Source organism: Paramormyrops kingsleyae, chromosome 14 (genome assembly GCF_048594095.1).
Source record: "Paramormyrops kingsleyae isolate MSU_618 chromosome 14, PKINGS_0.4, whole genome shotgun sequence".
NCBI lineage: Eukaryota > Metazoa > Chordata > Actinopteri > Osteoglossiformes > Mormyridae > Paramormyrops > Paramormyrops kingsleyae.
The window spans coordinates 23,005,655-23,018,667 of record NC_132810.1 but is presented as its reverse complement, the minus strand read 5'-3'; the positions used below and the strand labels follow the sequence as shown (position 1 = coordinate 23,018,667).

Below are 13,013 nucleotides of genomic sequence, written 5' to 3'. Positions count from 1 at the left end.
TTAAAAAAAAACACAGACACCAATCATTCATGAAGGAGGGGAAAAAACTAAGAATGAACTGCAAGCTAATTTGAACAGCAACAGAATTCAACTGACCTGGAAGAGATGATGAAGAAAAAGTGTTTTTTTTGTTTTATGTCTCAAGGACATGAAAAAGTTTTTGAGTCTGTGATGGACTTCAAGCTTTTAATGAGTGCAAACATAGTTAGTTGAGTTTTTTGGTTGGACATTCATACTGATTTGAAACATAGCAAAAAATGTATTTTGACCCAATTGATTGTAAAAGGAATTTGACGACTAGTCTTTGGAATAAAATACATACATCCACCCCATCTGCTGCGTGTAAACTAAATTGCTAAATAGGAGAGGTTTCGAATGTTGGTGCAGAGAGGGCTTGATTTTGGGAAACATTTCCTGCAAGATTCCGAGCGTCCCAGCTAAGGAAAATGTCGGAATATTCCGCGAGCACGTTCAAAGGGCTGGTGCCACAAATCAGTCTGATGCCTTAATCTGGCCGGGCAGCAGTTGACTCGGAGAGTGGGCGGGCAGGAGGGGTGGGGGTATGGAAAGCACCCGTGCTCAAAAGCCCGTGAGAGCGGCCCTCTCTCCAGCCCCACGCTTGCTTGAGTTCTCACTCTCCAGAGTCACCGGGGACAGCCAGTCGCTTAACTCACGTCCGTAATAAAACAGTGGCCATCACTCACACGCTAACGAATTTGACACTGATGCTCGTGTCTAGGGTTACGCTCCTGCCTTATTCTGCACATATAAACTATATGCATATATTTATATACATGCTTATATATATTTACGCTTAATTACCATACAGCCAGACTACTTAATTCTACAGAACATACTATCTGCTCTTTACAGTTTTGGTTACAAACAAATCCACATGTCTGAGCATATTTCAGGGCATGGAAACGAAAATGTGAAGGTGTACATATGTAGATGCACCTTTGCCCTAAATTTTTAATTACATTATTGTAATAAACTATTGGATGATTTTATCATTATAACAACTTTATTCGAAACTCATATCATCTTTCTTGAAATGACAGCCATATTATATATTTTATATAGATGGACATTAGTTCTCTGCTTGGTAAGAGCTGATGGCCATTTCTGAAAAACTACAAATAAAATGGTGCATGAAAAATGTTCATTATCTATCGCTCAGCTGTCAATCAGGCAGCCTGTTAATCTCCTTGTGACTACAGACCGGCTTCGTACTGCTAATGCCTGAATACATAATTTTCCTGCTGAAACTCGCCATCGAACGCTACCCTAGGAGAGAAAGCAGTACTGCAGCAGCAGCATTCAAGGTTTTGAAAACAGGCCGTAGAAATCGTTCCGACCCGCTCCCTGTCCCTGCCGGTTACTCTACACCAGAGGTTATAGCGCACAGATCCTGGGAGACAAACATGGCAGCCAACAGACATATTCTGGCCACAGAGTCATTTAACAGAACTCCGAAAAAATTTAACCTGGCGAAGCACCAATGAAAACCGCTCAAAGTAATATCTCAAATGTAATTATGATACAAATGAAATTCATTGATTTATTTATTAAACATTTATTTTCAATTTCAATTGCAGTGTAATATGTGCTTAGTTTTGCTGTATATTTTGTGAAACACATATAATGATTTTTCAATACTTCAAATTTAATCTTTAAAAGAACTGTACAGCGTAAATTCAGTAAAACATTCTTACTTTACTACCATTCCATTAATGAAAATTTGACTGTTCCACACTTCTATCCCAAATTTCTACACTAAATGTGCAAGGATCCAGAAAGTGTCCAGCTCCTTATGTATGTCTTCTATTATCAAATGCAATTACCGATTTACACTTAATTACCACACAACCAGACTACGTAATCCAACAGAACATACTCTTCACTCTTGCTGTTTACAGTTTAGGTCACAAACCAATCCAAACAATCTGAACTTATTTCAGGTCATGGAAATGAAAATGTAGAGGTGAGGTTTGATGTGAATATTCCTATATTTATGAATGTCATACTTAGGATTCTCATGCATAATGGGTTTCACATCATTATTCTATAGACTGCCTTTATTGAATGTTTGCCTTCATCAAACACATATAAAAATGAACCCAGTGACCACTTCAATAAAAAAAAAGAAAAATCTCCATACCTCTACAACTTAATTTGATATAAACTTGGCTAAGTTGTCCATTTCCTGTTAAAAAGGCACCATTATGTGGCACAGGGAGAATTTCGCCATGGTGACCCATCATGGCAAGAGTCAGAAGAAGGTGGTGTCGTTATGGTGATATGGGAGGGGACAGAACCTTCATCCTCTCATTTGAATGATGTGTTCTGAATCAGTCTCATTATTTATTTCCCTTATGTTCCAGTATATGCCACATCAACAACAAATTAAGCTGTAAATAAAACACTGGCACCAATGTTTTTTGTGTGTGTGGTTTCATTGTGTTCTCTTATTGCCCCCCCTGCACAATTTCTAATTTCTCCCCTTTTTTTCCCCTCCCTTTCTCAGGCTAAGACAATATCATTTCTACCAACGAGTAAAAAAAAAACGGTCTCCATTTTTCACATATACGACAAAATCCATTATATGCACCGGCAAATTAATAGCAAGGGAAATGCTGTTCTAGCTCTTTCTTGTTAAGCATTCAGAAGAGATCAGAGAATTTGAGGAAACGGGGAACTGCAGATGACAAGTGGCTATGTAACAGGCGTTCACGTTGAAGGACGTCAATAACTCACCTTCACGTCAGAGAAGAACATCTTCAGCATGTTGGAGCTTGGGTATCTTGTGTAGAAGAACATCAGTTTGGCCTTCTTCAGATGGTTAGGTGATAGGCCTTCCTGAATTTGGGAAGGCTTGGGTCAAGGAAAAACACAACGGCCTACGTGTAATCCGTAAGCACTTTTAGTGAAATTAAGGGTGAGGGCAGATAAATAATCTAACAAACAGAATTTCAATCATAACATCCATCCATCTTCCACCGCCTATGCAGTACTGGACTGCGGGATCACAGCAGTGCATTTACAGAATATTAAAATTAAAGTGCATGAATAATAGCGGCAAATAATATGAAATGGTGAAAATCACTTTACTCAGACGTATCATACACCTATAATACGTAAAAACAATATCCCCTGCTCTCCCATTTCCCCCCCATTAACGAAAATGGCCTCTGGGATCAAACAGGAGGTCAATCCATACCTGCCTACTTATCCCAGTGCAAGCAATCGTCTCTATAAGTACTGCTGCCCATTGTAAACACTAACTGTAGAGGGGCATCCCATGAGAAAAGAGAGCTAACTGGAGTGATCCAGCCGTTCCAATTACGACCCCCCCCCAAGGCTCCTGGCAAGACTATACCTTGCCAGATAGGGCAGTGTTGGGCACATCTGTGTTGCAGACTGGTCATGGCATTTTCTCTGCAAATAAACAGCTCTATCATTTGCAAGGAATAAAGACACGCGTGAAGGGAGACGATACAGGTCTTGCAGATCATTTAAGGAGGCTCTCTTCAAGCAGAGCAAAACTAAGAGCATGCATTGAGGTCGTCGGTAATTGATAGTTGTCTGTGATATATTCGTTATTATCAAGTTATTTAAGTAGTAGCTAAAAGTGTCCACAGGGTTTTTGTCTGTATTGTATTCTTTGCAACTGTGTGAAATGCTTTAAGAAGTAGCCATGAAAAAAATTACCAAATACAGGCACTAGAGGCAGCAGCATTGGTCAATATCCTGTACTAATTCTGTGTTTCACCACAAGGGAAGCATTTAACTGAAGAAATCAAAATTAATTAAAATCTATTTTGCCTTCTCTCGTTGCTCTGGGTCAATACCCCCTAGTAAGGAGGAGAAGAGAAAATAATTATCTTCTACAAAAACTGAAGCGCCTTGATTGAACATGCTCTTTGTACTCGGGAAGCTTAATGACTGCATAGATGATAACTCTTGATTGACGTTTTTCTCGTGCCAAAACCAGGAAGCTGAAAGAGCCCTCGGTCACCTCCATTAGTCTGATAGAGCCTAAAAGAGCATTAGGCTCTCTGTTGCCATCTGCCATAACATAAAATAACACCATTGAATAAGGAAAAGGAAGATGTGATGTCCTCTTGTCAAAAGCCGGGACTCTGAAGGACCCAAAAAGTCATTCAGAAACACAGATAAAACAAAGCAGTGTACACAAAGACAAATATTTAGTGCAGGGATATAAGCACACAAGCAGGTGACGGGCTGGTAAATATGTCCCACTGAGGATCTTGACTAAATTAATTATATTGAGATGCTCTTTTCAAATTACAGGCCAGGATCTGAAAACGTTTCGTATTAGTGATCTCAATTAAACAGTAAATCTCTTTAAAAGCTTAGTACCAGCCATTGTCGTCATTCTCACAGAACTCACAGCACATCTATTAAACGTCCTTATGCCCCCCCCCCGCCGTGCCACCCCCACCCAACATTAAACCTGTTCATCTTCATTTCTGATAGCTCTTCCTCTAAATACAACACTTAAAACAAATTGCTTTTCTGACATCCACTAATCAGCCTTTAAAAATATGAAAATGTACAAAATACCCCAAAGACTGTAATATTGTCAAATTATTGTAAATTAGAATGGGAGGGGGGACAAAATGATCACAACGATGCTGGATGTTTCATTATTATGCACAAATAAACATTCCAGTTTGCATTTTGAGTGTTTTTTTGTTTACTTTCACTGTAATGCTGACATTATTAGTTATATTTAACAAAAAAACAAAACACTCAACATTGCTGATGTACAAGAAGCTATCAGAATAAATAATATGAAACAACAAACAAATAAATAAATGTATATTTACATACACACAAACATATATATGTGAAATATGTGTATGTACATGCATGTGTGTGTACATTATATATATATATATGTCTCTGTGTGTATACACACACACAGACACACACATATATATATATATAATGTCAGAATGTTTAGGAAAGGTGCAGCATTAGTTACTGTAGGTAGCGGGGAACAGAAGGGGTGCTTCATAACCAACATGGTTGTGACTGCATTCTCTCCATTCTCCCCAACAACACTGAGCTCCGAAGCCAGATGAATTCAGCGTGCGTCATGTAAGAGAGACAATAACTGCTGAAACTTGAGCTAACTGCCAGGTGTAAGGAAGGGGGGGCAGACGACATATCCATAAATTAATGTTGGACATCTGCTCAGGAACATAAAAGATTAGAGATACAGTCCACCCTAAGTACTGTTCACAAGAAGTTACCACGTGAATCAGTACCACGTTTGATCAAGGAAAACAGAGGAGCAGCATGAAATACCGGGCTGGTGTATATGTTTCTCTTTTTGTTTTTTCTTTTTTGAAGGGTGGGATGTTATGGATGGAAAAGTACCAAGATGCTAAAAGGTTATGATGAGGCCGCAGCAGCATGGAAAAAAAGTACAGGTGGCTGGTTTTTCCACAACGCCTCAAAATTCAAAACCAGAGGCCGGCCCGTTTTCCAAATCACATGGGGTGGCTCCAAATCCCAGGCCCCTACACTGACAACTTCCTCCACACTGCAGTGAGCTCAGCCCACAGAGCCGAGGCCTTTCCTTTCCAAATGTACGTGAGTCAAGCCTTGGGCCCCGTGTACTGGAAATGCAAAGTGCCTTCACCTGCTCCTATGTCTTGGAGTGCGCCACAATGCTAGAGCTGTGTACAGACTTTCTGTATGCAAATGTTCAGGCGCACTGAACAAGGCTATTTTTCTTGAGATGCAAAGGAGCCGCGTGACAAGGAAGATCAGTCTCCACACGGACAAAGACAATTGGCTGTCTGTTTCTTCGGGCATTTGAATAAAACTTAATATTTGATTAAACAGCTTAATTTGCAAATATGGAGACGTTGCTGCTGCTGCTGGCTCAAAGTGCAAACAATGCAGGTGCAGATTATTGTTATTATAAAAAAAAAAATCATATAGGGTTAACACTTTCCATTCCAGGCTTGTCGGCTGAAGTTCCATTTTCTTCATTTACTGCTAATAGGGCAAAATGTTATATAAGTTATATGAGTTAAAGTTCAATAACATTTAACTCTCATAAAATAATATACAAGTTATACAGTAAATTTGATTGCAAAAAAAAAATGAACCTATGTTATTGACAGTGAAGGATTACACATACAAGTAAACCTAAAATTAAGTGAGATGTCTGCATCTCTTGGCCAAATTCAACATGAGGTGCATGCATGCCTGTGTGTTTGTGTGTCTTAATTTTCGTTTTCTCCAACACGCACAAAACGCAGAGCAGCGAGCAAGGTATGGAGGCAATTCAATCTGGAGGTTAAGAAACAAGACAAGGGAACTGAGTGATAGATAAACAGCTACCTGCAAACACCTGTTAACCCTGGCTTCAAAGAGAAGAAAGAAAGAAAGAAAAAAAAACTCTGGCTGCCAAGCAACAGCAGGCACTGGCACAAGTGCTATCCAAATGTCAACAAATATCTATTAAGAATACAGAATTTGAAATGATTCACTTTATGTAACGTAAGAAAAAAAAAAGGCAGGAGGGGATAAAGACTTCGTTATGCCGTGGGGCCTACTGTAAACATGTGCAGTGTTTAATATAAACAAATAAATAAATAAAACAATATGCCGTGCTTCAATAGCCCTCAATAAGCCCTTACTTAAACAAAATCCAGCCTTTTATAATACCCCAGCTGGACCAAGTGAATTGAACTACAGTAAATGACTTAAAATTGGGCCTTGCAAAACTACTGCTCCACAAAGAACCACTTTACACGACCCGTTAGATCTTCACGATGATATGCTTTTAGCGTGTGACTAAAGATAAATCACTCCGATCGAAAACATCCTCAAATAGAGATTTTTTTTTGTTGTTGTTTAATGCAAGTTTTAAGACCTCTTAGCTGAGAAGACCACTTGTTATCTTACTTCCTGGCTTTGAAACACGATTTGCTTTGAGCATTTATGTACAAAGTATTACAGGCGGGGATTAAAAACGGGGGGTGCATTGTGAAGACGTCTGTGATGGTGAGAACAGAAAAGAACGGAGGCTTCAGTGCAGCGCTGAAGCCTTTCAGCACCTTTTCCGCTAGATCACGCTTAAAAGCCTCCAACCCTGAGAACCTCTTTTTAATCTTTAGACTTCAGGGAAAGCGTGGGGGTTAAAGCACAAACCAATTAATGGAGATTAATTGAAATTAAGTGCCTCCTTGCTGCAAGACATCTCGTGTAATCAAGACGTGTTCAACTAGGATCATAATTAGTGCTCTTTATGGTAATATACTCTTGTTTTGGATACCCTGCTGTGATATCTGGAGCATTTGGGAAAACACCTGCAACATTCTCTGTGAAAATGTAAAACATGAAGTGAAGATGACAGGGAGATAAAAATGAAAAAAAGAAAAAACAGGCGCTGGCATCATTAGACAGCATTAGTATCTTTTTTTTTTTTGAAAGGATATTGTACTTCCTGAATACGGCGAGATGTCAGACATTTCCTGAAGGTCCCCACATTCGGATTTGATGAGGGATAAGGACAGGCCCTCTGCGGTGCTCCCAGGATGTGTAGGCGAGCAGGAGCGATGGTGGTTCAGATGATTTGATGACATCTTGGTCCTTAGGCTGGTAGTCTCCCTGGATAGGTCCAGGGACTCTGGGGAGGCCCTGTCTTTGCCCGGATAGGAGCCTGAAGGTGTGGCTAATGGGTTCTGAAAAGGGTAGCCCATTAGCGGAAGGGGGAAAGGGTGCCGGAAAGAGGGAGGACTGAACCCCATGGTGGCAGATAATGGGGAGGGATGCAGTGAGGGGTGATGGTGCCCCCCAGGCGTGGGCAGAGAGGATGACTGCTCCGAGGAGTTCTTTCGGACCACCAGAGGCAGAGCCTCCGTTTGGTCGTTTGAAGGAGGGACCTGAATGCTGCCAAAGGTGTCCAGTGGATTGGGAATGATGACATCGCCAAAACACTGCAATCGCTGATTGGCCGTGTGGAAGTTTGGATTCTCTCCATTCACCGGGAAGCGGTCCTGAGGCATCGGGTGCGACGGGAAGACCTGAGGAACTGGACGTGGGGGCTTGGCAAAAACTTTCACCACCGTGTCTACGACCTGGGACATGGCCGTGTTTAGCTCTTGCTTCAGCGTCTCGGCCAACTGCTTGCCCTCCGCGTGCATGGAGGAGGGCCCCTGTCCTTTCCCCCGAGGACCGTCCCTCTTGGGTTTGTCTCCGTCCGCCATGACGCTCTGCTCTTGGATCAGAGCACGTGCCCGGTCCAGGAAGTGCCCAGGGTCCAGGTCGGACATCTCGTTATCGGAACGGTCTGCCACCGAGTCACGTGCGCGGCGGTCCATGCCATCAGAGCGCAGGCTGTCTTCTGAGAGATTCCCGTCCTCGTCGTTCTCAGAGTCTGTGCTGTCGTAGATCTGGTAGAATTTCTCCTGCAGCTGCCGCAGCTGCTTCTGCATGTCCTCCAGCTGCAGCTTCAGCTGGCGGCGCTCCTCGTGCTTCTGCTCCTTGCGTGCCGACACCAGTTGCCGGAAGCTCTGCTGCTGCTGCTGGGGCAGCTTCTGCTTGCGCTTGTTCTCCCGGTAGCTCTCGCGGGGGCTGCCGGGCGGCTGTGGCACCCCCTCACGGTCACTCTCACTAGGCCGCAGGGTGACGCTAGGCGAGTGGCTCATGCCGCGGATGATGTTCTCCACCCGGGCGCGCTTGGCCCTCAGGTGCTCGTCACTGAGTCGCTCGATGTCAAATTGGCTCATGGAGGGCCTACTAAAGGGTGACAGGCAGTCCTGGGGACTCTCCCGGGACGAGTTACTGCACATGTCCTCCTGGTGGACTTCAGAGCCAGTACTCGACAGCCCGCTACCCTGGAAGCTAGGCTCGTTGCCTCCGTTTTTGGTCATGTTGTTTTTCAGAAGTTGGGAAATTATGGTGGCACCGGGAAAGGGCATCATGGCATCTTCGTACGAGTTTGCCCTCTTCAACAGCTTGCGGAGCACATTGGACTTCTCCCCGTCCGCGTGCTGCACTACTGAACACTCGACGTCCTGGTCGGCAATGTGGGGATTCATGGCACTGAATATGCTTGCTTTCGCTCGGGCAAAGGCTACAGACGCTGTCCCTACAGTCCTTTTCACGCCAATGTCAACTCTTCGTCTCTTAGTTTGTCTGCTTAAGAGGGCTGCACTGTCATGGTCAGGCATCACTGGACTGCTATTGCTATTGTGTCATCTTCAAAGGCTTGTCAGCTGGGCACAGCTCTCGAACCCCAGGATCCTGGCCAATAGAACAAAAGGATTGATTAATTTTCTTTACAATTTATCCACATTGGCTGACCCCAATTCTGAATTAAACACAAAATGCACAAAATTCTAGTAGTTTCTATTGCGCACATCAAACACTGTCACACAGATAATAATTTTAACTTATTTTCTAAAAGATCAATTTAGTGACAGATAAAATGAACTGCAGACCATTCGCAAAGCATTTCCTCTGTTGTTAAAATTGCTAAATATATCATTCATACATTTTTTTCTAAGTTGTTACATTTACATGATTTTTGAAACCCAAAATAAAATCCTTATTACTAAGAAAAAACAAAAATTATTTTGCGGGGTACTCTAACACTCAGTTTCATTCCCCTGTCAGACATTTTTAAAATCGAAGAGTACAACTGAAGAGCAAAGGCAATACATTACTGTTTGGGCAATAAAATACACAAAACGCGTTAAACGTAGGCCTAACTAACAAGTAATTCCAGTTTTACTACGTAAAAAAAAAAACCTACTGAAAGATGCTTCTGTTCACTTGTCTATGGTGCCCATCACACCTGATTAGTCGATCCTACTTTTACATGGATAATACATAAAAGAAACTATGTCTAGCATTTACACTTCTTTAGAACCAGTATTAGACGTGTGTGTTTCATTTGTGCGAATACTGCTTTCCATAGAATAACATATTCTAATATGCAAAAGCCTGCCTTTCAAATTTTAATCATTCAAATATATTTTGCTATACTACCAAATGTCAGGAATGATTCTACATTAAATCACAAAACATAAACAAATTAGCTCATCCAGAAATTAAGTCACTACTAGGTCTAGTTAAATGTCTGGAAGCTTATGAACTACGTCTAAGTGAAGAGGATTAATGAGGCTGAAGACATATTATTTTATTTTATTAAATATCTTTTTTATATAACTAAATGCATAACATTCCATTTGTGTCCAACAACCTTATTCCTTTGAAGATATCCTAAATGACACTTTAATACTGCGCACAGCGCACACCTGGAGTGAAGTATGAGACAAACCATAAAATGTCTTCAGCCATTAAACAATGTAAATTATCTTAACAGGTTAAATTACTATATATTAATAACAACGTCCCCGTTCTGCCCGCTTAGACTACGACGATAGACAAATACATGAACAAATACATGAACGTGAATAAAATACATGTGTAAATTCCTATAACACAAATATACCCTACTATAACTAATTTCAACAGTTTGAGCAAAATAAATAACTAGGTTCTGAAATATATCCTGTTAAATGGCAGCACATCACATTAACTGTTCTTTACATTCAACTCAATACTTGGCCCATTCGTGTATACTTAAAGTGAGAACGCGACAACAAACTTTATCAACTTAGATGGTTAAGACTTATCACATATGTATTATGCAAGTTTCATACATGTGGAAAATGTGATAATTCTATTAAGTGTACTTAATGCATATCGATATCCATATTAAGTAAAGGAGCGGGAAGAAAAGTACACGCGCTTTATTCCTTCAAGTTTTACTTTGTTAGAAATAAACACGGTATAACACTTACAGCACACATCGGAACTCTGTCCTTGAACTGCCAAATGAGACAGTGACTAATCCATTCATTAATATCGTCGAGAGCAGAATAGATGCGCTTGTAACTATTTTTTTTCTTTTTTGTTAAGGACGTGAAAGGCAGCTGCGCAGCACAGCGTACTTGAGCAGTGAATACATATTAACGTCTACAGATAATACAGTGTTTAAAGATCAGCTGATAAGTTGTAGTACACCCGTTAACACCTTAATGCACAAAGGCTGTTTAGTGGAAGGGGGATAACTCGATGTGTCTTAATTCAGGTGCACATTTAGAAGTTCGACAATGTCTCGGCTTACCCGTTGGTTGTTTTTATTATAAGGCAAAGAGACATGCACCTGTATTTTCAGACGACGCACCTGTCGCCTACCGCCCATGCGCACTACAGTTAGACGTTTATGAAAAAAATAAATAAAACTGAACCAAACATGAATTGGGAGACTGAAGAGAAAGGCGAATCGGTCCTGAAGTAAAGACCAACATTGATGACACAGTCACTTGAATATAGTAGGCTAGATAGCCTATAGTAATCTTTTAATCTGGCTATTTTTATCGTCATGTCGCGATAATTTAGGTTTAAAAGTTTTACTGGGTATTAGAATGTCATTGTAAAATTAAATGAAATCCCCGAGCACTGCGCTCCTTGCTTTTGCAGATTTAGAGTTTTAATATTTCTCACCCGTGTACTGACGCGTCTTTCTAACTCTGGTTGCCCAGAAGCAGCGAAGGAGTTTAAACGACATTAAAGGTTGCGCTCGCATCTTTTTTTGTACCACGTTCAATCGTATCGTTTAAAGAGAATCAAGCACTTCAAGCGTGACGTTACAGAGCGGAGAAGTAACATATACATCTGCCGAAAGCACCACGAACTCAGAGGAATAGTGTAAAATAGCACATATTCAGTAAAAGTCTAAGTACGCATGCAAATCACAAGCAAATCTGCGAACAGTATGAAGAATAACTGAAAAGACAACGACCATGGATGGTACGCTTATTCTAATGGTATATTATAAGGGTTTGCATGTCCGACATTAAAATGTTTCAGAAGTCCGGATTCAGTGCTTCTCTTAGAAAGCGATTTTCCCGAAGTTTGAGAAATGGCACATTATGACTTGATGACTGAAATCGACAATACTTACGTTCGAGTGGAACAATTGAGCCCTATATCCCTTTCGATTAAGCAAAAAATCTGAAAATGTCTTCTGCTTGTTAATATCAAAAAACGATTTTTGGAAAAAAGCAACCTAAATGCGTACTAATGAAGACAATTAAGCAGTAAAATATATACTACGAATCGCACCTCCTCCTCTCAGTAGAAACTATTGGCTTCTCCAAGAGAGCGGACGATTAATACTAGAAAGAATAAACTGGGAGCTATCTAAGGACAAGGTTACTTACTCCAGAGATGAGAAGAAAGCGAGCTTCTTTGCTATAATGTGAGAGACAGAGAGGGCTGTTTGCCTGGTGATGAATATTGTAATTTCTCAAGGCAAGCAGGAGAGTTGGACGCGAGAGAGCAGAGAGCTCTTGTGCGCCGCTCTCCTTTCTGGCTTGTAATTGGGTTTTTCTGTGAGTCGAGCTGAAAAGAGCTGAGGCTCTCTCCCACCAACAAGATTCACTTTAAGACACAGCTGAAGGAAACAGGAAGACGGTGCGTCATAATCATTGTGATGTAACATTTACACCTACCAATAAGAACTGCCCGCTGGATTTAGAGGAATACAAAACACTGAAGTTCGCCGACGAGGAAAAAAGGCTGCGAACAAACAAATAGATGGCTATTCACACCTTCCCAGCAATCATCAAGGGAAATTGGGGGACGTGTAAGAAAACAGATTTTCAAGATTCATGTTTTTTTTTTAACCTCCTTTAACTCGGCATACAATTGTATGTATATGGCTTGTGTAAAGTTAATATTTGACATGCAATTTAATGGTTCCTTATTGTAAATATACACACTTTATCTCTGTTTAATGTCGATGCTAATTAACATTTTAATGTCTACTGGCTTATAGCAGTTGCAAGAAAAGCTATATATTGTGCAGCATACTGGCTAATGTAAAATTAATATTAATTATTTACATTAAAATCAGACTTAATTTATATTACCCCAGTAAATAGAATACA

The 13,013-nt window shown here is 40.8% G+C and overlaps 1 protein-coding gene across 4 annotated transcripts in view; it reads right to left on the bottom strand.

Annotated features, from left to right (window-relative positions):
* Positions 1-12,523, bottom strand: part of prox1a (prospero homeobox 1a) — a 29,951-nt gene extending 17,428 nt beyond the window's left edge. Inside the window, exons 1-3 of one of the 4 annotated variants that reach the window (XM_072698852.1) lie at positions 12,026-12,523; positions 7,486-9,294; positions 2,758-2,866 (exon numbers count right to left, since the gene is read on the bottom strand). In XM_072698852.1, the coding sequence (XP_072554953.1) occupies positions 2,758-2,866; positions 7,486-9,221 (1,845 nt within the window). In that variant the 5' untranslated portion in view covers positions 9,222-9,294; positions 12,026-12,523. Of the gene's footprint in view, positions 1-2,757; positions 2,867-7,485; positions 9,295-10,859; positions 10,913-12,025 lie in introns of those variants that run through there. The other 3 variants (XM_072698851.1, XM_072698854.1, XM_072698853.1) reach the window with 3 other exon arrangements.
* Positions 12,524-13,013: the final 490 nt, after the last annotated feature.